This window comes from Peromyscus californicus, unplaced genomic scaffold (assembly GCF_007827085.1).
Source record: "Peromyscus californicus insignis strain IS unplaced genomic scaffold, ASM782708v3 Scaffold_22__1_contigs__length_63687245, whole genome shotgun sequence".
NCBI classification, from domain to species: Eukaryota; Metazoa; Chordata; class Mammalia; order Rodentia; family Cricetidae; genus Peromyscus; species Peromyscus californicus.
Window position 1 is genome coordinate 40006155 of NW_026294525.1, and position 20571 is coordinate 40026725.

The following is a 20571-nucleotide window of genomic DNA, read 5'->3' on the forward strand; positions in this document are numbered from 1 at the left end:
TGTAAGGAAAGGTAGGGCATTGGTGACTGATCATAGTTAGGAGCAGCATGCTTCAAGGAATAGTGGTACATCTTTGGAACAAGTTGCCTCAAAAGACCAAGACTTTTCCAACCAAGCATAGAAAACATCTCTGAAAATGGTGATGAAAACCAAGGCTACCAACCTGAGTACACTTTGATGTGAAAGAGAACTAGGCACTGCTTTATTCTACTGTGGTTGTTAAGTTGCCGATGCACATACATATTAGAATACCCTTGATTTATTTACTCAGTATAAGTCACCCTCCAAAGATCACTAAGGATTCAACAGTGGGATTGAATGTAATCAATATATACAGTCCAGACTTAGGTGTGAGTGGGCAGGCTGAGCAGGTGGTGAATGCCATACTAGTCGGAGGAAAATTCGAATCTCTGATTAACACCACAACAACAAAAAGAACTGAGCTAGTGAGGTTCCAGTGTGGCAAAGCCATCTTGATACAAACGTGTTTTTGAAGTGCTACGAGGAGAAAGGAAATTATTCTGACCTCAGAATGGAGGATGAGAATTGAAAAATTCAAGTCAGAATTCAGTTCTCAAGTTCAGGCTTTGAAATTCTTGATTGATATGTAAACTTTGTGAGGACAGCAGGGTCTTTTCAAGGCTGATATTTAATAGCTACTGATTAGGACATAGTCAAACTTCAACTAACGAGCTACTGCCTGAATGGAAATTGTATGTCATGAACATGTCTATTTTAATTGTACATGGAGAGAGAAAATCAAGTGGAAAAGTTATTTTTATTAACAAATTGATTTACCAAACACATCAAAAAGTCATATTCTACTCATATACAAAAATATTTACTTTTTAGTTAAATGTCTCTCCTTTCTGATTTGACTTTCATATTGTGATTAATTTAAAAATTCATTTTTGTGAAATTATCAGCATACACCAAAGATCCATAAAGTTGTTTAAATATTTTTCCTTCTATCACTGCCTTGAATCCTCAAATCACCAACAAAAATCTACCCAGTAGTGGTTTAGGATACTTTTCCAAACTTTAGTAAAAGCATTAGTGAGGATAATCTAAGGGATTTATATACCGTATTTCCTAATATTTTGAAGTATTCCATATTCAAAAGTAGGAAGATAATTGACTTTAAATTCAGGTCATTTCTTAGTAGCCCAGAATGATAATCTCCTGACATGAACCAATTGATTTCTACCCATCTAAATGACTGTCCATTAACATGCTTTCCAATTCATATGTATTCACTGTTTAGCCATTATTTCGCTTAACCCAGACCACAATGTATTTTATTTGACTTCCCTGTGTCTTCCTAAGGCATCTTATTTAAATCACTTAGAAATGTATTTCTGTTTGCTCTTGTATTTCTGATATTACCAAAGTAAAGAAAAAAAAAGAATTCTATCACACTGTTATTTATGGGTGAATCTTGCAATTCTAATTTGATGTGGAATAATGGCCCAGTCAGCTAATCTCAAGGTTGCAAAGATTGATTATTAAACAGGCTATTAAAATGGATGAAATTTTTGGATACTATTCTGTGGTTTGTGTTTCTATGTATAAATACACCTTGGGGCATTTCATATAGTACCTAGTGTCTTTATGTGCTTGTTGCATATTTATTTTCAACTTTCCAGTTTTAAAATATTTTGTGCTTTCACAAAACACTCCACAATGACCATCCCAGTTACTAATTCATGAGAAAATTATTTTTATTATGTAGTTCTCTAAAAGAATTACCTAGGAAAGTCAAATATTATATAAAGTTACATTTTCTGTTCCTTGCTGGTCTAGTATTGTATGTGGAGCAGTCGTCTCACAAAGGAGTGTGAACTGTGGATATGTTCACACTACCTTGCTTTCTAAAGAGCATGCAATTGTGGAGAGCTGTAAAGGATAAGTGCCATGCACATGCTTTCTTAAAACTTGTCTGCCTGAAAATATACTAATATTTGTAATAGCAGTAGATCAACTTTGCAAGATAAAGAAATATCTTTTGATGTATTTCCAATTTTCAAGACTGTCCACCAAAAATCATTAAAGATGAGGACCTCTGGCTCTGTGTAATGTGTCTATTGGGTACATGAGAAGCGTGGTTCTTATATAATATGATGTTCTGGAGTCAGTGACCTCGTAGAGTCATGTGTGAGAAGCAATGATATCTCATTTAGAAATTTATCTTTTTCTTATTTAGCTGAAAACACAATTAAAAATGACTCTTCAAAATTAGAATTTCAAACATTTTATTTTTCAGTTATTTTCAATACTCATTCTTAGAAAAACTTAAAATACAGGTACTTTGAAACAGCCAAAGCAGGAAATTTTATTGACACTAATCATATCTCAGGTAAATGGAAAGATTGTAAGGACAACCAAACTTTAAAACAGGTATTGAAGATGGAGGGGAGAAGAGGAAAACAATCAAAAGACATGTGTTAAGTAAATCTATGAATGTCATATTTCTTTAATTCCTATAGATTAGTTCTATATTGTTCAAAATGAAATAAGACCTACCTTATCAAATTTTATTGCTAAATATTTGATCTAATTCGGAAGAAAACCTCGTCTTAATTCACATAGTACAACACTGTTTTTGTTGTCTTTGGAATAATGAAAAAATAATTATGCATTATCTGTTTGAAACATTATGTGTACATGTGAATATGTAACTATAATATCATATATCCTAATCTTATTATTTATGAGTTTATTCTCCTGGCCAAAACAAATAAAATTATATGCTGTCAGCTAGATAAATAAACTGTATGCAAATTTATCGTGATAATTAACAAAAGTATTTTGACTATTTGTTTTTTACTATTTAAACATGTATAATTATTCCCCAAAGTAAAATATCAAGGTTTGATGTCCTTTACACATATATTACAGAAACTCCTATGATGTATGTATGTATGTATGTATGTATGTATGTATGTATGTATGTACTAAGACAGAGTCTCACTCTATAACCTTGGCTGGCTTGAAACTCACAGAGACCTCCGTGTCTCTTCCTCCCAAGTGCTGAGAGTAAAGATATGCACCGTCATGCCCAGTTGCTAAATTTTAACATCATACAATTATCTTCAGAAAATAACTAAAAATGTTTATCTACACCATGTGAAATGAGAATAAGCAAACAATATAATATTGCTTTGATTTGTCTCATTTTTAACATAATGCTAAAATAAAATTTTCATAGTTGATCCATATGACTTTAATATTTATGTATTAGTGACAATGCTTATGTATGAGTTACAAAATCTATTGCTTTCTCATTTCTTTCAAATTTTAAATAAAAATATTTGTAATTAAAAATGAAGTTAAATTACATATATATGTGTGTGGTTTTGCAAAACATAAATTAATTTGAGCAATACTTTTCAACACGAAATAGTTTTGTCCATTAGCTAATGGGTGATATCTCTAATATATGACCATCAACTCCAAAAATAAGGTTAAATACAGTTTTAAAAAGGCATATTAAATAACGTAAGAGAACACACAATAGTGTTAAAAATTCATAGTACATGTATGTCCATTTCTGAGCATATTATAAAATGTTCAATTGTGTGAAAGTATTAGACATATCTGATAGTTAATTGAAGAGATGGATACAGTTGCCCTATTTCCAAATATTCACAAAATAAGTAATTCTGGAGGCAAAGTCATAAATATTTTAAAAATCATATACATTTTTGTTTTATTTCAATATAAGTTTAGATGTACATAAGGATTCCTAACATCCATATTTTTAAAAGTAAGGACAAAGAATTAAATTTATTAATAAGACAATTTCATTCAAGCTATAAATCACATTCACAGTCTCATGACCTAATTTTAAAAATATATTTCTTTTAAATTAATTGTTAAATAATTTATTTCATTTTTTAAAAAAATTGGGGTGTACATGTGTGTATGTGCATGTGTGTGCATGCGTGTGTGTGTGTGTGCATGTGAGTGCATATGTCCTCAGAGGCAAGAAAAGGTTTTTTGATCTCCTGGAGATGGATGGAGTCACAAGTGGTTATGAGCTGCCTGGCGTAGGTGCTGGGAACTGAACTAGATCCCTCTGTAAAAGCAGTTAATACTCACTAACTGCTGATTAATCTCTCTAGCTTCTTATGGTCTAAATTTTAAGCCCCATTAATCTCATAAAGAAATGACACTTGATATAATTTCATTTTTAATAGAAAATTGTGAAGATTTATAATACATTCTTAGATCTGGAGGTTAATGTAAGATGGTATGATAATACATGAAAAAAATCTAAAATTGTTTGTTTTTTTTTTTTTGGTTTTTCGAGACAGGGTTTCTCTATGTAGCTTTGCGCCTTTCCTGGATCTCGCTCTGTAGACCACTAAAATTGTTTTTATATATAGTTTCTTGTAAAATTTATGAGGTAATTTTTAAAAATTCCAAGAATAAAACTATACTGTCATTGAATAAAACTTTTTTGTGAGTAGAATGAAAACATACTTATGAAAAAAATTTCCAAGTGTTAAAAAGAAATTTTAAAAATTACATTTAAAAATGTAATATATATAACACTTGTAGAACATCAACTAAATTTAAAAGGTAGCACAGTATTTTTTTATTTCATTTACATTTTAATTTTTGGAAATTTTTGAGATAAGTTCTCATTTAGCTCAGGCTATCCTTCAATTCACTGTGTAGTTGAGGATGACCTTATGGGATACCTCTACGATGTTCAGATTGTAGGCATGTGCCAACACCTTCTTCTAACTGCAATTTTATTTTAATGTCAACAATTAAAATAATCTTTAAGTTACAACACAATTATGGAGAAATTGGATAGTGTCTTCTAAATATAATGCTGCTTTTAAGTGTGGTCTAAAATTTAAAAGGAAAACAGAAAGAGAAGATGACCACAGAGGCATATGGGTATTTAGCTTCCTGGATGATCTTAGAGATCTGAGTAGGAGCAAATCACTGAGGCCTGATATTGTACCATACTGTGCTATCTCCCTTTACATAGTCACTATTACAGAGCACTGACGTCCTTTCTGTGATTAAGCTAGGAATCAAATTTAAGCTTAAATTTTATTTTTATCAGGTGTTTTTATTTAATATTCCAAGCAATGTGCTAGGTGGGATAGACCATTTGTGTGCTTACTTACAGTATCTTCAAAAGCTGATGTGGGAAATTTCTGAAAATTTTCGATGGCTACAGTGAAATTTTATTATGTTGTTACAAATGGATGCCATACACTTAACTAGACCATTAAAACACAGCACATCTTATTAACTAGCACTTGGTTGTTAAAATGTCCACAAAAGACTATGTTGAAGAGATTGATGAATAAATGGGCAAAGTAGATTGTAGCTGAGATAATGCCTTTACAGTGTGCATGGTTGACGTTGAGGAGGTGAAGGATTCATCGTATTGGACTATTTTTAGACAACTAAATTTTAATCCTTCCATTATGCAGAAATTCTTTAAGTCATAGTTAAAACCATGCCCAGTGATACAGACACAGGGTAGGGTGAGAGTATGGGGAGAAGAAGGAAGAGGGATCCAGTAATCACAAGGCATGGGCCTCTTAGTAATTCTCCATATTTTTCAAAAGTGACGTATTGGCTTATAGCTAACTTAAAGAATTTTCTCATATTTCCATAGTAATATTTAAGGTTTTACTGACTAGATTAGGTAAACAGTCACAAAATGTAATTCTTTAGCATGTTTATTTTTAAATTTTTGTACTAACATTTCTAAGTACAATATAATGGAAACATTTATCTCCCCTTTTCAGTTCACTCTTACTAAACCTTTGTCTATAATAAGTCTGTACATCAGAGGGATCATTATACCATTTATGTCCTTTCAAATATGTAATTTTAGAAGATAATGATAGTCTTTTAACAAGAAGTTATATTTTATAACGCCTTTTCCTGACATCTAGCTTTAAAGTCGAGAAAGGATAATTGTAGTCTTTCACAGCTAAGCACATTCAGAGTTCTGTAAAGGAAAAAGTGGTCTTTGGTTTTAGGAGCACAGTGACCTTAGGGATTACACACTTATCTTCTGCATTCAGAGAAGGCACCACTAGCCCTCAAAATTATGTATCACTTCCATTTTTCCTGTATTTTTTGCTTTTCTCACTGCTGTAACCAAATACCTGACAAGAGTCAGCTTAAGGAAGGAAGGATTTATTTTGATTAAAATTGAAAGTGATGCAGTCTGTCAGTAGGAAAGGAATAATGGCCGTAGTGTGATGTGGCTGGTCACATTGCATCAACAGTGAGGAAGCATAAAGACACCTTTGTGTTCAGAGAAATAAGTTACATTTTCTTTAGAATTGTGAAATGACCTATAGCCCCTCAGATTGAACAGAGCTATCCAATAATCCAATAAGCTCAAACTTAATTCATTCCCTGTTTTGTTTTGTTTTTACTTGATGGATATCCACAATAGTTCTTTTCAGGCAGAGTGCATGAGGAGGATCTGGAAAATACCAGCACTATAAATAGTTAAGGCATTATGGTTAGACTATCTAGAAGGCTGTATTACAATATTGGTAGTAAGACAGACAGACAAGTTAATTTGCCAGGAACTTTATTGCGCTAATCTTTACTGGAAGACTCTGAATTTATACTTGATTGAACATTAAGTGTCAAAAATTTGATAAACCAAAAAAAGAAGGTAGAATAGAAAGGTGACTACATTGGTTAAAATCATAGTCTCAGAATATTTTACTAGGTATGCCCTAGAACATTATGAAATAGCTGCTTCTAAATCAAAGCTCAGCTGTGTAAGTGCTACGTGTTGTTCCTCCGACTGTGTCTAGAAGTTAAGTGTTGCCTCCTTTTATCTTAACACTGATGCGATCTCTAACCCCAGGAGGACAAAGTCAAGAAAACTGATGACAGGCTGTAAATAAAGAGAGAGACAGGGTAAGGAATTTGAGGCAAGAGAAGCAGTGATGAGAAACAGAGTAACTTTTCCAGGTACTTGCAGATGTAATCAGCTGTGAGTGTCAGAATTAAAGGATATGTTCATTCTTTTGTGGGGGACAAATCTAATTCCAGTTCAAATTGACTTGAATGAAAAGGTCTTCATTGGATCAAGAGATGGAGCCTGCAAGTTGTGAAGCTGAAATAGCTTCTACAATGGCGTGGACATGTTTTGTAACAAACAAATCTCTTTCCTAAAGAACATTGTTTTCATACTTAGTGATCACACAGGCTTTTTCCCTTTGTGCAGTTATGGTCATCAGAATTCTGTGGTCCAGACCATTTTACCTCACGACTCAAGAGAGGAACCTTTTTTATTTTCCTCAAATGTTTCTCCTAAGAAACCTTTATAGACTCGCATTGATCTGGACTGAGTAACACGCTCTTGTTGGATCTGACCAGTTGGCAAAAGCAAGACAAAATAACAATAACAAGAGATGCAACATCTACTCTGTGGAAGCCTGGGATCACCTTCAGAAGTAGAGGAAAGAGGACAGGGTAGCATCCCATGAACCACCTATAGAAAGATGGGAATGCAGTGGTAATAATGGTTTCTCTAGAAAGTTGCAGATGTCCACAGGTGTTGTTAATTATCTCAGACTTCCTGCTACATTGGATTTATGAAATCAAAATCCCAAGGCAGAGTCTTAAATAGATTCCCTAGGGAGTGAGAGAGGAAATAGATGGAGACAGGGAATTAAAAACAATTTGTAAGGCTATGGTTTTCATTGTTTACCAAGATGCACTTAAACTGTCTACATTTATAGTTTTAGAAAACAACTCAAATCCGCTAGGCTTTTTCTTTCAAATATGCATATTGAATAACATATGAATTATACATCATGATAAATATGCTTTATAAAACATGATATAAATAACTATGAATGTACCCCTACCTCTTCAATTAAAGAATTTAAAAAATCTTCCAGTATGTTTCTGAGTCCTCCATAGGGTAAAAACAATAACAGTCTGAGTCATTCTGTAGACAAGAGATTTTCTGTATCTTGAAGCCAATGATGGGAAGCACTGGGGATAAGAGTTTTGCTTACATATTGTAAGAATTGTGTATAAATTTACTGAGGGAAAAAAAGACAAGATGAATTAATGATAACATAGAAGTTAAATTAATATTGATGTCACATTGGCCAAGTTCATTAATTGGAATTAATGATATGAAGTAACATTCAATTGAACATTTCAAAAGTTTAAACATGATTGAGATAAGCCCCTGTGAACAGAAATAGGAGGTGTTTCTACTACATTACCTGTGTACTTTACATGTTATAGTTAAGTCAAGTAACCCCTATGATTCTCAGTTCTCAGACCTATGAAACAAAGGTATTTGATTTACTGATAATCAGTTCCAATTCCATTCCAGCAATGATGCTTTCTGACTCTGAATCATTATGCCATATATTAATGGCTTTCTCAATAGTTTCATCCAGAACAAATCCTCACACTGTAAAGTATGGACCATGACCAACAATTTGAGCATCATCTGGAAGCTATTTAGAAATCTGCATACATCTAGGTTCACTGAATGACAATCTGAATTTTAAGAAGATCCCCAGACCGTTGAGAAACATTGATCTGGACAATGGTTCCCACTCTTGACAGTACTTCTAATGTTTCCTGCGAGCTTATTTTAATTGTAGATTCCCCATGTTTCCTCACTGTGGAAATGAACTGATTCAATTTAGGCTGTAGCTCAAGAATGTGTTTTAAAAATCTCCCCAGATGATTCTTATACACATTGATCTGCTATAGGGTATCATCAATTTTATGAAGCATATATACTAACCCAGCCAGAACCTCATCCACATCTCTCAACTCCATCAGTGTTTATCTAATAAAAGGTATCATTTGTAATCACTTCTATCTGGCGGGTTTGTTGCACGTGGGGAATGGTATTTCATTTTATGGATGAAGAAAATTAACCCTACAGTGGAAAAATGCATTAACCTCAGATCACAGACTTTATGAGAAAAACATGTGATCAGGTGGGTAGTATTTCAATACTATTAAATTTGAAATTGTTTGTAAAAACATTAATATGCAGTGGTGAGACAATTGTTTTTCCTGAAAAAGTTTAGCTTAACTTGCAAAGTAATAAAATGTAACAAAATAAGACCCAAACTATTTTACATTCATAAATTTGAACATCCTTGAAAAAAATTCTCTGGGATATTTGCCTACCACTGTTTCTAGTATTTGCCCACTTAATTACAGACAATAGTGATTTAAAAATAAGGTCTTTCTATGCTCTTCATTTTTGGTATACCTTCCTGAAAAGTAATATTTGATACAGTTGAAAATATATCACAAAAATAGATACCAGTACATAATTTGCTGTATTTGTTATAAATACTGAGATTTCAGAAAAGTGGTTCCCCTTAGAATGAATTAGTTGACATTAAATAGAACTAGATTTGCTTAGTCATTTATCAAAATTAATCCTTAATGTCCTAATAAAAATTGGGCAAGTCTTACATATAGTTAGTCTATGTTCCCATGAATAAGTAGTTTAATAGTAAAAGGAGAAAAGGTTTAAGGAAGTATTTTTATCTCATCTAATTCTTGAGAACTATTATAAAAAACTATAAAAACATTCTTTGAAAATTTCCATCTTCAAAACAATTTAGCTAATTTTTGTCATCTTGATTCAAGATAGTTGCTTTGGTAACAGATTATCCTTTCAAATTTTGAGTCTGTCATTTAGGAAATCTTGAATTGTTATCATTTCGAATTTATTAGTAGTGTGTCAATATCATAAAGGGTGCATATTTTAATTTGGCCATAAAAGACTCAGACAAGATTAAATATATAGGACCCCCTCTTTATAAGATCATGAAGAGGACAAATAGTTTATCATAAGCAAAAAAAATGTGTGAAATGTGAAAAAATAACTTAGAAAATGGACTATGAATATGATAGTTTTTAAGAATCATTTAGTACAATCTATTTTCACTAATACAGGTTCTATTTCCTGCCAACCTTATCACTTTTGGTAAGGTACCCATGGCCTCAGTTCCAAGTTCTAAGAAGCCAAGATTAAAAACCTTAGAAAATCTACTGACCTGATGATTGCCATCAGTATTGAGTTCAGATAGGTTTGTTCAGAGTAAACAAAACAGCCCGAGCAGGAATGAGTGAATTAAGTGAATTGTCATTTCAGATTTATAGAATTTCAAAGATTCTAACTATCGGTTAATTTGATATTTCAATCACACCCGCAGCATATATCACGGGAAGCTGAAAGTTACTCAGTACACCTCAAAAGCACACCTTAAGCCAGGCACAAGTTCACTAAAATCTATACATATTTTCTTAGATGAACAGTATAGATACTTTTACCAAATGCAGGTATTTTACAATTTCTACATACAAAACATGCATGTGAATATTATTAAATCAAAGAGAAGGCAGAAGCTACTAAAATATTTTAATCGGCTCTAGGACAGGTTAATAAAACACACACACACTAGTAATAAAATCCAGAGCACAAAGAAAAATACAAATTTGGAATGTGGTTGGAATTTATCGTCTCTTCCTTTAAGCTTGGTGAATAGACATACCTAATTTAAAATCTTTTATCTGTTTATTATCTTTATTATTTTTTTAACTGTTGAAGTAGACATGATTTTTTGTTTTTGTTTTTGTTTTTCGAGACAGGGTTTCTCTGTGTAGCTTTGCGCCTGTCCTGGATCTCGCTTTGTAGACCAGGCTGGCCTCGAACTCACAGAGATCCGCCTGGCTCTGCCTCCTGAGTGCTGGGATTAAAGGCGTGTGCCACTACCGTCTGGCTGACATGATGTTTTTTTTAACATTTATTGTAAATTTACTGTAACTATAGTATTACATAAAAGTATATGGCCTTGATTTTATTAACATTGACCAATTCCTTATACAATAAAAATGTTAAAATTCTATACTTTGGGAAAAAATTTTGAAAAAGTGCTTAAGTTTACTTTCAGTTACTTTATTTTACAGTCATAAATGTAAAATTTTGTAACATTTCTCAGCATTTGAAATATATTATATATAATAAATTTGTATTTGTATATTCTTTAACTTTTCTCAGTTTTATACTATTATAATATAATATATGTATATATTACAAATAATGAGAAAAGTTGCAAATTGAGCTGTGGCTTAAACCAAGCACTATATAACCGAGTTACATCCCTAATACTAACATCTATTTTGAAAAGCAAGTTTGCTCTCAAGAAAAATTTTTAACTTTAATTAGTAGTTAAATTGCTTTAAAATTTATCATGAATAGGTAAGATATTATCTATACTGTACTGCTGCCTTTGATTTCATAGATTAGAATTCTTCACATGCTATATGCATCTATCAAGCTATCACTTACTGTGTATTGCTCATCCTGTTAGTTATTGAAATTTTAATGTGAAACAAAATAGACATAATTGTGCCATCACCAAGTATACTACTTAATGAGAAACAAAGACAGTTATATCAGGGTCACAGAAGGCAATCACATGATGATCACTTAATGTCAGGTGATACCCTTTAAATTTTGACTCATTTTAATTCTTGAGGAAGTCTGTGAAGTAGATTTGTTGTTATTTTCTTATTTTATGGATGAGGAAATAAAATTCACATAGCAGTGATCAGAATCAGATTTTAATTGTGCGTATTGACTCCAGTGTTAATTATCTTCAACAGTTAGCTGTATTTAATGAATGCCAGGAATTAAAATATTTTTACGGAGATTCTTTTAATAGATTTCTGTGTCTACATTTTCTTATCAAAATGCATTTTAAAATTACATTAGAATACCAAAGACTTATAACATCTTTCATATGAAGATTATTATCTTTAGATTATTGCAATCATGAAGTAATAAATAATCTAAAACCAAGACTAATTTGTATTTATTCTCAGCACTCTAATAAATTATTGTGTCTGTTTTATCTATTTTCTGTCAGTTTGAAATCTCTCATAATGTTTGACATTATTCAGTAGAAAAAAATCTGATTGAAGAGAGTACACTTTGTCATTTCCATTAAATAACATAATACCCAAACTAGAGCTTAAATAATTCGAGTTCTTTAATTTAATTCATTAATAAGTGAAGGTTATTTTTTTTTTTATAATTTATTTAGAGTGAGAGTATGCACAAAAATGTAAGGCAAATAATGGCTCTTTTCTTCCTTTTTCATTGTCACTTGTATTTCACCCTAAAAAGCCAGAAAAGAGTTTGAGAGCAAGCGAAAGGAGTAAAGGAACTAGGAAAACAGCACACTCACTCTGTGGGCGTCACCTGCCTTTCTCTGACAGCATTTCTGACACAGTTAGGAAACATTCATGGAAAACCTACATGTCAGCACTACCTGTGACCCAGTAGAACAAAAGGTCGTCTTTCACTGCTTCTTAATCCGTTGAGATAATGGCCATTCTTTTTGCATTTCACCTTATTTTATGCTACAGCATTCTCAGACTTGGATAGTTATATACCTGGGTTGAAATATGTTGATCATTTAAACCTACTAGACCACAAAGTCTAGTATTTTCCAATTACAAAGGAAGATTATGATCTGACCTTGTGCTGAAAGTGAACACCTTTTCAAAGGAATTTGATATTTATCTAATTCTAAAACCCTTAAATTTGGAAGGGATTAATGACTTCCCCAACTTTCCTCTCTGTTCCTTATGAACTTCTTATAAACTGTTCCCGAAAAAATGTCATAATTTTAAATACAATTTTGAGCAATTGTGCAATTGTGTGATATCATGATCATGACATACAAAATAAAAGCATGGGCATGTCTACAGAAATTGATAAATAACTAAATGGGGGCATTAATAACATAGAGGGGTTTTCTTCTTTGAAGAAGAAAGTTAAAAATCATAGGGCATTAAGTTCTTACTTGTAATGCCTGGAATCTTCTAAATTAAATTTTCCAGTATCCTGCAAATAGTTCTTGGCAGGAAAGTGCAGTTGAAGGCAATGAATCAGACATCACCTGTGCAAAAGATGTGTTCATGAAGTCTAAACTGGTAACGTGTTATTACTCAATACACAACAGGCTGCATAGTCATCATTTCTTGGCTAACGTGTAAGGAGACAGATTGGCATGCTCTGCACAGGCTTTAGTGTATCTTCTGACAGTTGATAGCCACAGGCAGTAATACTAGCGTTGTGACCCAATCCCCAATGAGAATGCTGCCCAGCAGTAAAGTGGCAGAGAGATGTTTAGGTTCTTCTTGAGTTTGAATAATGATATACCTGTCTTTGTCCTTTGTGAGCCAAGAAACATAGGTACAGGTAGACCAATACTAATTTAGCTGTACTGTGTGGGGATGCCTTAAAAAATATGCTATCACATTTAATTGAAATCAAATCCACTAATTTAGTTGACGATGGTCTACAAAAAAGAAAAAGAAAGTCTGACTAAGAATGTCATCAGTATGCATCTTTACACTGACCTGTAGAGATTTTACCATACATGCTTTTTAACATCATGCAGGAAAGCTGGTTGGACCTGCCATATCCATGGGACCATTTTCATTTGTGTAAGACTGAAATACAGAATTGGAAAGATAAAATACTGAACATGTATTCTAAGCTATGCAATTAGCTTTTGTCTTCTATAGTTGTCACAGAAAAAGAAAAGAGAAACCAAAAAAAAAAAAAAAAAAAAAAAAAAAAAAGCCGGGCAGTGGTGGCGCACTCCTTTAATCCCAGCACTGGGAGGCAGAGCCAGGCGGATCTCTGTGAGTTCGAGGCCAGCCTGGACTACCAAGTGAGTTCCAGGAAAGGCACAAAGCTACACAGAGAAACCCTGTCTCGAAAAACGGAAAAAAAAAAAAAAAAAAAAAAAAGAGAAAAACGTAATAAATTAAACTTTTCAAAATGTTGCTAATTTCCTGCCCCCCAACCCCGGCCGGAGAACTATACTTGAAATTTATTTATTATTTTATTTTACAATACATATCAGCCACGGATTCCCTTGTTCTCCCCCTCCCGCCCCCCTCACCTTCCCCCAGCCCACCCCCCATTCTCACCTCCTCCAGGGCAAAGCCTCCCCCAGGACTGAGATCAACCTGGTAGACTCAGTCCAGGCAGGTTCAGTCCCCTCCTCCCAGGCTGAGCCAAGTGACCCTGCATAAGCCCCAGGTTTCAAACAGCCAACTCATGCAATGAGCAGAGGACCCGGATGAGACACTTGATTGACTTGATCTATTTTTGTTTTTCTTAAGTGAGTCAAGTGCATCAACCTGAAAGTATGTACTTTCAGCTTTAGAGTTAACTCCTTAAGAAAATTTAGAGAGAGTGTATTTACTCTCATGCCTTCCTCTTCCTTGAGTGGTATTCTTTTTAGAAAAAGAGTTAGTACATTTTAATGGAATTCATATACTTACTTTCATGCTTGCAAGCAACAAACATAAATTGCATTCATCCATTTTTCTCCTAACACCATTCCTAATTCTTAGTCAAATCTATCCTACTCAGATTGAAGTTTTATTTCATAAAAATGAGACTAGACAACAATTATTATTTCCTGTCAGTGGGCCTGATTGGTGCTATTGACTCTAGTTTCTGAGATAGGTCTCCATATTCTTTTCTCTATGATGAACTGGAGCTAATTTCTTTTTAGGTTCTAGTTTAATGTTTATTTTTTAAGCCACATCTGACTGAAAATACAAAGCTAACTGGAGCCAGAACAGTTTTTTGGTACTGTTTCTTTAGTATGATCTGTGGTGGACAAGCTTCTCCCTACTTTATGGGGAAACCTGTTATGGACTATGATGGAGTATCCAGTCTTAGAAACTGTCATCCCACATAATATATCTCCCCAAATTTACCTCAGTCTAGGAATGTTGGGTGCATTTATCCAGGCAGATGACTTTCACCACCAAACCCTGCAAAAGAGTCTAACTAAACTTCCATCCTATCCATGTGGGGTCCAGAATTTCCTCCTTATTCATTTGTGTGGCCTACATTTGGAATGCCCACATGCACCCATCACATGGATACACTCCTCTAAATGGAAACAAAATGTCTCAGTAATAACTTTCTAATGTTTCATATCAAAATGAGTATAACATTTAATGTAGATTTTAATTTTAAAAGTCACATTCCATCTTTGTTTCACACTAGTACCTTCTAGGAACAACAAACATCTCTTAAGATGACTTCTTTTATCTATTTAAAAACTACTTCAAATATTTGACACTTCGCTCATCTGTAGTGACTTAAGTTATACCAAGTTCCAATCTTCTGCATAGCTTCTATTGATTTGAATAACACAAAGGGTTCAGGAAGTTGACCTGGGAAGAAGCTCAAATTTGTTTTTAATCAGTTCATTTGGAAAGTTTTCCCTCTGTGATTTCTGTAAGATTTAAAATTGGACATTTTCCCCCTAACCTGTGAAGCGTGATCTTGTGTCACCCACACATGCCATTTAAACCCTTCTAACTAGCCAAATTCTGAAAGTTAAAAGGGAAATCTTCAAATTAATTTTAATAGTATTTAATGCAATATCCCACTCAGAGCTCAAATAAAGAAAGCCAATGAGAGGATTATGAAGTCCCATTTATATGCTGAGACATTTCTTCTCAGGCATCTGCTTGTGCTTATAGAGAAGAAGGAAAGAAAGCCACAGGCAGGATTTTGCTCTCTCCAGGAAAACTCAGATTTCTTTCCAGAGTTCTCCAGTGGACCTGGAGAAATCACTCAAGCTACTCAGAATCAACTTAAGATTAGCTGATTATTGATGGTTTCAATAACATCTCCTACAACTTCCAGCAACACCTAGATAGTGTTTTTTCACATAATTTGGTACAGTAATCTACCCAAATTGACTCATTAAGACAGCCACAGGTGGCAGATCCTAACTTATTGTTTGAATCATTGATGGTCTTGTAATGAAAAACCCAGAGCCTGATATTGGGATAAAAGCTGAAAGATCAGAGAAGCAGAGAAAGCCACAACCACCACCTATTACCTCACCAACTCCATGAATCCTCCGACTGAAATCTTCTGAGTCTTCACCCAAAAGGGTCTCAGCTAAACTGCTTTAGTTCCTGTTTCCTCACACTTTGTATACCTTTGTCTGCCCCTCTTTCACTTCCTGGGATTAAAGGCATGCGGGATTAAAGGTGTGTACAACCACTGCCTGGCACTATTTCCAGTGTGGCCTTGAACTCACAGAGATCCAGATGGATCTCTGCCTCCCAAGTGCTAGGATTAAGGATATGTGCCACCACTGCCCGACCTCTATGTCTAATCTAGTGGCTGGCTCTGTCCTCTGATCCTCATGCAAGTTTATTAGGGTATACAATACATCACCACACCAACTAGCATCATTGCAAAATGTGATTAATATAAACATCATTAAAGAGATACTTCATTTTCTAAACTGAGTCTTCATACATTTTATTCTTATAAAAGGTGTTAATTTGAATTTACCACATAAGTCTATACACAGATGTCTATCAAGGAAGTTGGGAAACTGATGATGTATTTTGTTTGTATATGATACTGCTTATTGTGTATATTTAGAGCAGTGATTCCCAATGAGGGTTCATCTTGTGTGACAGGAAGCATTTGCAGGTACTTAAAGACACTTTTCATTGTCACAATTAAAAGATGTATATGGCACTACTAGTATCAATTAGATAGAGACCAGGGATGCTGCTGAAAAATATCCTTGAATGCACAGAATCACCCCCACAGCATAACCAGACCATATTCACCTAATCTAAGATCATAATGCTAAACTGAGAGTTTCTGTGGAGTTGAATGTGAAGGCATTAAGGAAATAAACAGAATTGCGAAAACCAGGCAGATAGAAATGCTCTTTGATCTGTCCCTGTGCCTTGCACACTAATTTTTTTCAGAGGTATCAATGAACTTGTAGTCTTGTCAGCACTGGATGACCATATTCAAAGTCACAATGAGATGAGGGTGGACAAATGGCATTGCACATATTAATATGATGGATTAATGGTAGAAATTGAGGGAAGACCTTCACAGGTGTGCATATCTCTTATAAGAGGAACGAATGTCATTAGTTTTCTTTTCCCAGGATATTGACGGTTTTTGCATGGCTTGTCTGGATATAGTAGACTTCTAAAATATAACAAAGAAAATATAAAAGAACAGATGGGAATTTTAAATATGTACAGTAATTACTGTCATGTCTGACCAGCTGCCAAAAAAGAATTAAACAAACAAATACCATTGGCCTTCTTAAAGAAAGCACATGATATCTAAGAATGAGTAATCTTTTGGAAGTAGCAATAACAGTTTTCAAATCTTCATCTCAAATTTACTTTTTTTCCAAATTCACTGTGAATTTAGAATTAACCTCATTTTCTAAGGCGTTGCAATATATATACATATATTATAATGAAGCTACCTGCAAATTGAATAAATTTGTGAAAATCTCATATTTAAAAAAATGCAGCTAACTATGAAATGTACTATATATGATTGTCATAATTGTTGTTTAAGTACAATGCCAGATGCCACTTATAAACATATTTTGCCATCAACAATTCTAGGATATACATACTTTCTGTTAATGGCTACAGTTCACTTCATAAATTCTTAATTAAACATGAAAAAAAACCTAAGTCTTCCTTAAAATATAAATAAAATTCATACTAAAGAGTCTCAGTTTACATTGAGATTAATTAAAGTTAAGGACAGAGTTTGTGATCACTTTTCTGGAAATGGTGACAGGTATCTCTGTCAGTGTAAATTCTCATTTTTTTTTTTTTTTTGGTTTTTGGAGACAGGGTTTCTCTGTGTAGCTTTGTGCCTTTCCTGGAACTCACTTTGTAGACCAGGCTGGCCTTGAACTCACTGAGATCTGCCTTCCTCTGCCTCCCAAGTGCTGGGATTAAAGGCATGTGCCACCACCGCCTGGCTAAATTCTCACTTTTTTAAATGACTGATTTTGAGATGATTCCAGTTTGTCCTTTATTTCCATAAAGAAATAATTTTATGTGGTAATTATTAACAAGCATCTTTCAGACCACAGCAAGGGATGGATCAGCCTGACTCCATCTTAGGCTTGAAAGTTGTCTTATGGTAAAGACAAGCTAGGCTCATTCTTGCTTATGATTAAAATTCTGTTTCTCAAGGATTGGGCCATGCCCCAACTGTAACCTTATATACAAATGGTTATACACTGCCTGTTTTAGGAAATGACAATCATGCCTTTGTTTCAAAAGCATCTTGCACCCCTACCCTTGTCTCAAAAGGTTGTTATGACCTCTTGCTGCTGTGATCACCTTGTGACAACGATGTCTTTGTTTCAAGAGGTTGTTATGACTATCTTGTTAGCTTATGTTTTGCTGCTGTAACCCTGACTATTTTGACTGTCAAATCTCCCATTTAGAAACTCCCTACCCCTAAGCTATATATATAAAACAAAACATGTTTTCTTCACTTCTAGTACTGGCCTTTTGAACCCCACCTTAAGGAGAGGCCGCCCATGTACATGAGTAAAAAAGCTTGATTTAATTAATTTGGCCATGATGATTGGGGTTGGGGGTCTCTCTCCTTCCATCTTTGGGATTAACACAAGCTTATTAGATAATTTCATATTTTGTTATGGAATTTAAACGTTTAGCTCATTGGTATGGTTTAAATTTTATACATTTTCAAGTTTTTAAACTACATATTATTTGTTTCTATAGAAATGCACAATGAAAAGGCTGAAAAGCAGGAGAAACCAGAGAAGAAAATACAAACTAAAGGTATAAGCTTCATTTCATGCTGGTACTGCTGCTACTCCTGTGTCTCTTCCTCCTCCCATGACTCTGCTCGGGCTCCTCTTCCTTTTCCTTCTTCTCTTTCTCCCCCTTTTCCTCCTCTTCCCCCCGCTTCTCCTCCTCCACCTTCTTCTCCCCAGTGCTTCCTCCTCTTTATCCTACTTTTGAAGAGGTACCCTTTTTTGGGTACATTCATATGAGAGCAAAAATATTTTCATGGTTAAGGATTTTTACTTTTAAATTTTTGGTATTTTTCACATCAATTTTTTCTTCTGAGGTTAAATTCCAGGTGAGTGTCTGAGTAACATTCAATGATAGAAATCAAACCAACTTCAAAATTGGTGAAAATATTTACTTTTAATGGCTTTTTATTAATAAATACCAGCATATCATTTTACTTAACAATCTTTTTTTTCTTTTAATCATTTCCTACAATGATTCAGAGTTCACATTTTAAACATGAATTTGGCATGCCATTGAATGCTTTCATAATCATTGGTTCAGACATGTAGAATTCTTAGATTATGTCACTGGAATACCCTGGTCCCATGCTCTCTTCACAACCTCAAGGGGTAGATAGACTGTGACAACATGAAAATTAATAGTCCTTTCTGCCAGTCTGAATCCAAGACTATGGCCATGCAATAGAAGCATTTCAGTAAGGGCTAATACTTCCTTGTTCATTTGACAAGCGTTAGTTTTCTAGGGGAGATCCCTGAAGACTTGAGACTTTAAATAAACTTACAGCGAGCAATGGCATGCAACAGGAACAAATTTCTCAACATGACCAGGTTTTGCAAATGGGCAGTTATATATAATTTTGGATGTTCCAGGGGGGGTAAAAAAAATTCTTTCCATTATCATACTTATAGGATACAGAGAAAAATAATAAAATAATTTCCCTGAAATAAAAATTAATTGTTGGAAAAGGTGGGTATGTTGCCAAATAGAAGAATGCTTGCATACATAGCATGTGCAGAAATCTGAGTTCCAATTACCTGAACCTCCCATATGCAAAATTAAACAAAGCAAATGTAGTTATGTATTTATTATATTAAAAACTAGCTACTGTAAAAATTAGCTGTCACATGTAGCATAGTGGAAAATACTTAAGTTTTCAAACACTAGAAGTCCTTATTAGCTTGCAATAGCATGTTTATCTATGTTGGAATGTCTAAATTATAAATATATGTTGTGTCTTAATCTCCCTATGAGATTATGGGGACCAATTACATTGAAATTATCACATTCATTCCCTGGTCCCCATAAACTTGTAACAATATCATAATACAAAATGCGTTTAGTCCAACTTCAAAATTTCACATTGTCTATCACAGTCTCAACAATGTTTAAAAGTCTAAAGTTCATAGTCTCTTCTGACATCATGTAATTTCTTAATTGTAATCCCTTGTAAAATCAAAATCAAAAACCAGATCACATAATTCCAAAATATAATGGCACAGGATATACATTACCATTCCAAAATGTAGGGAAGGGAGCATTGTGAGCATACTGGACCAAAGTGTGACAGAAAACCATCTGAGCAAACTCCAAAGTCTGGATCTCCATGTCTGACATCAACATGCTTTTGAGATCTCCAACTCTGTTTAGCTTTGTTGACTGAAACACACTTCTTTCTCTTGGGCTAGTTCCATTCCCTGTTAGTATCTCTCCTCAGTAAGTTTCTTATGACTCTGGAATTTCTAAACTCTTGGGGTCTCCAATGCAATCCAGGCTTCAACTTCACAGCTTCACACTATGGCCTTTTTAAGCCTCCATTGAGGGACACTCCTGACACATGTCTGGCCCCAGCAGCTTTCCTTAAGCATGGAGGAA

The 20571-nt window shown here is 34.0% G+C and overlaps 1 protein-coding gene across 3 annotated transcripts in view; it reads left to right on the forward strand.

Moving 5' to 3' along the window:
• Nucleotides 1-20571, forward strand: part of Trdn (triadin) — a 394997-nt gene that overhangs the window by 102316 nt on the left and 272110 nt on the right. For all 3 annotated transcript variants that reach the window (XM_052751301.1, XM_052751302.1, XM_052751303.1), the window contains exon 5: nucleotides 18661-18720. In XM_052751301.1, the coding sequence (XP_052607261.1) occupies nucleotides 18661-18720 (60 nt within the window). The remainder of the gene's footprint in view (nucleotides 1-18660; nucleotides 18721-20571) is intronic.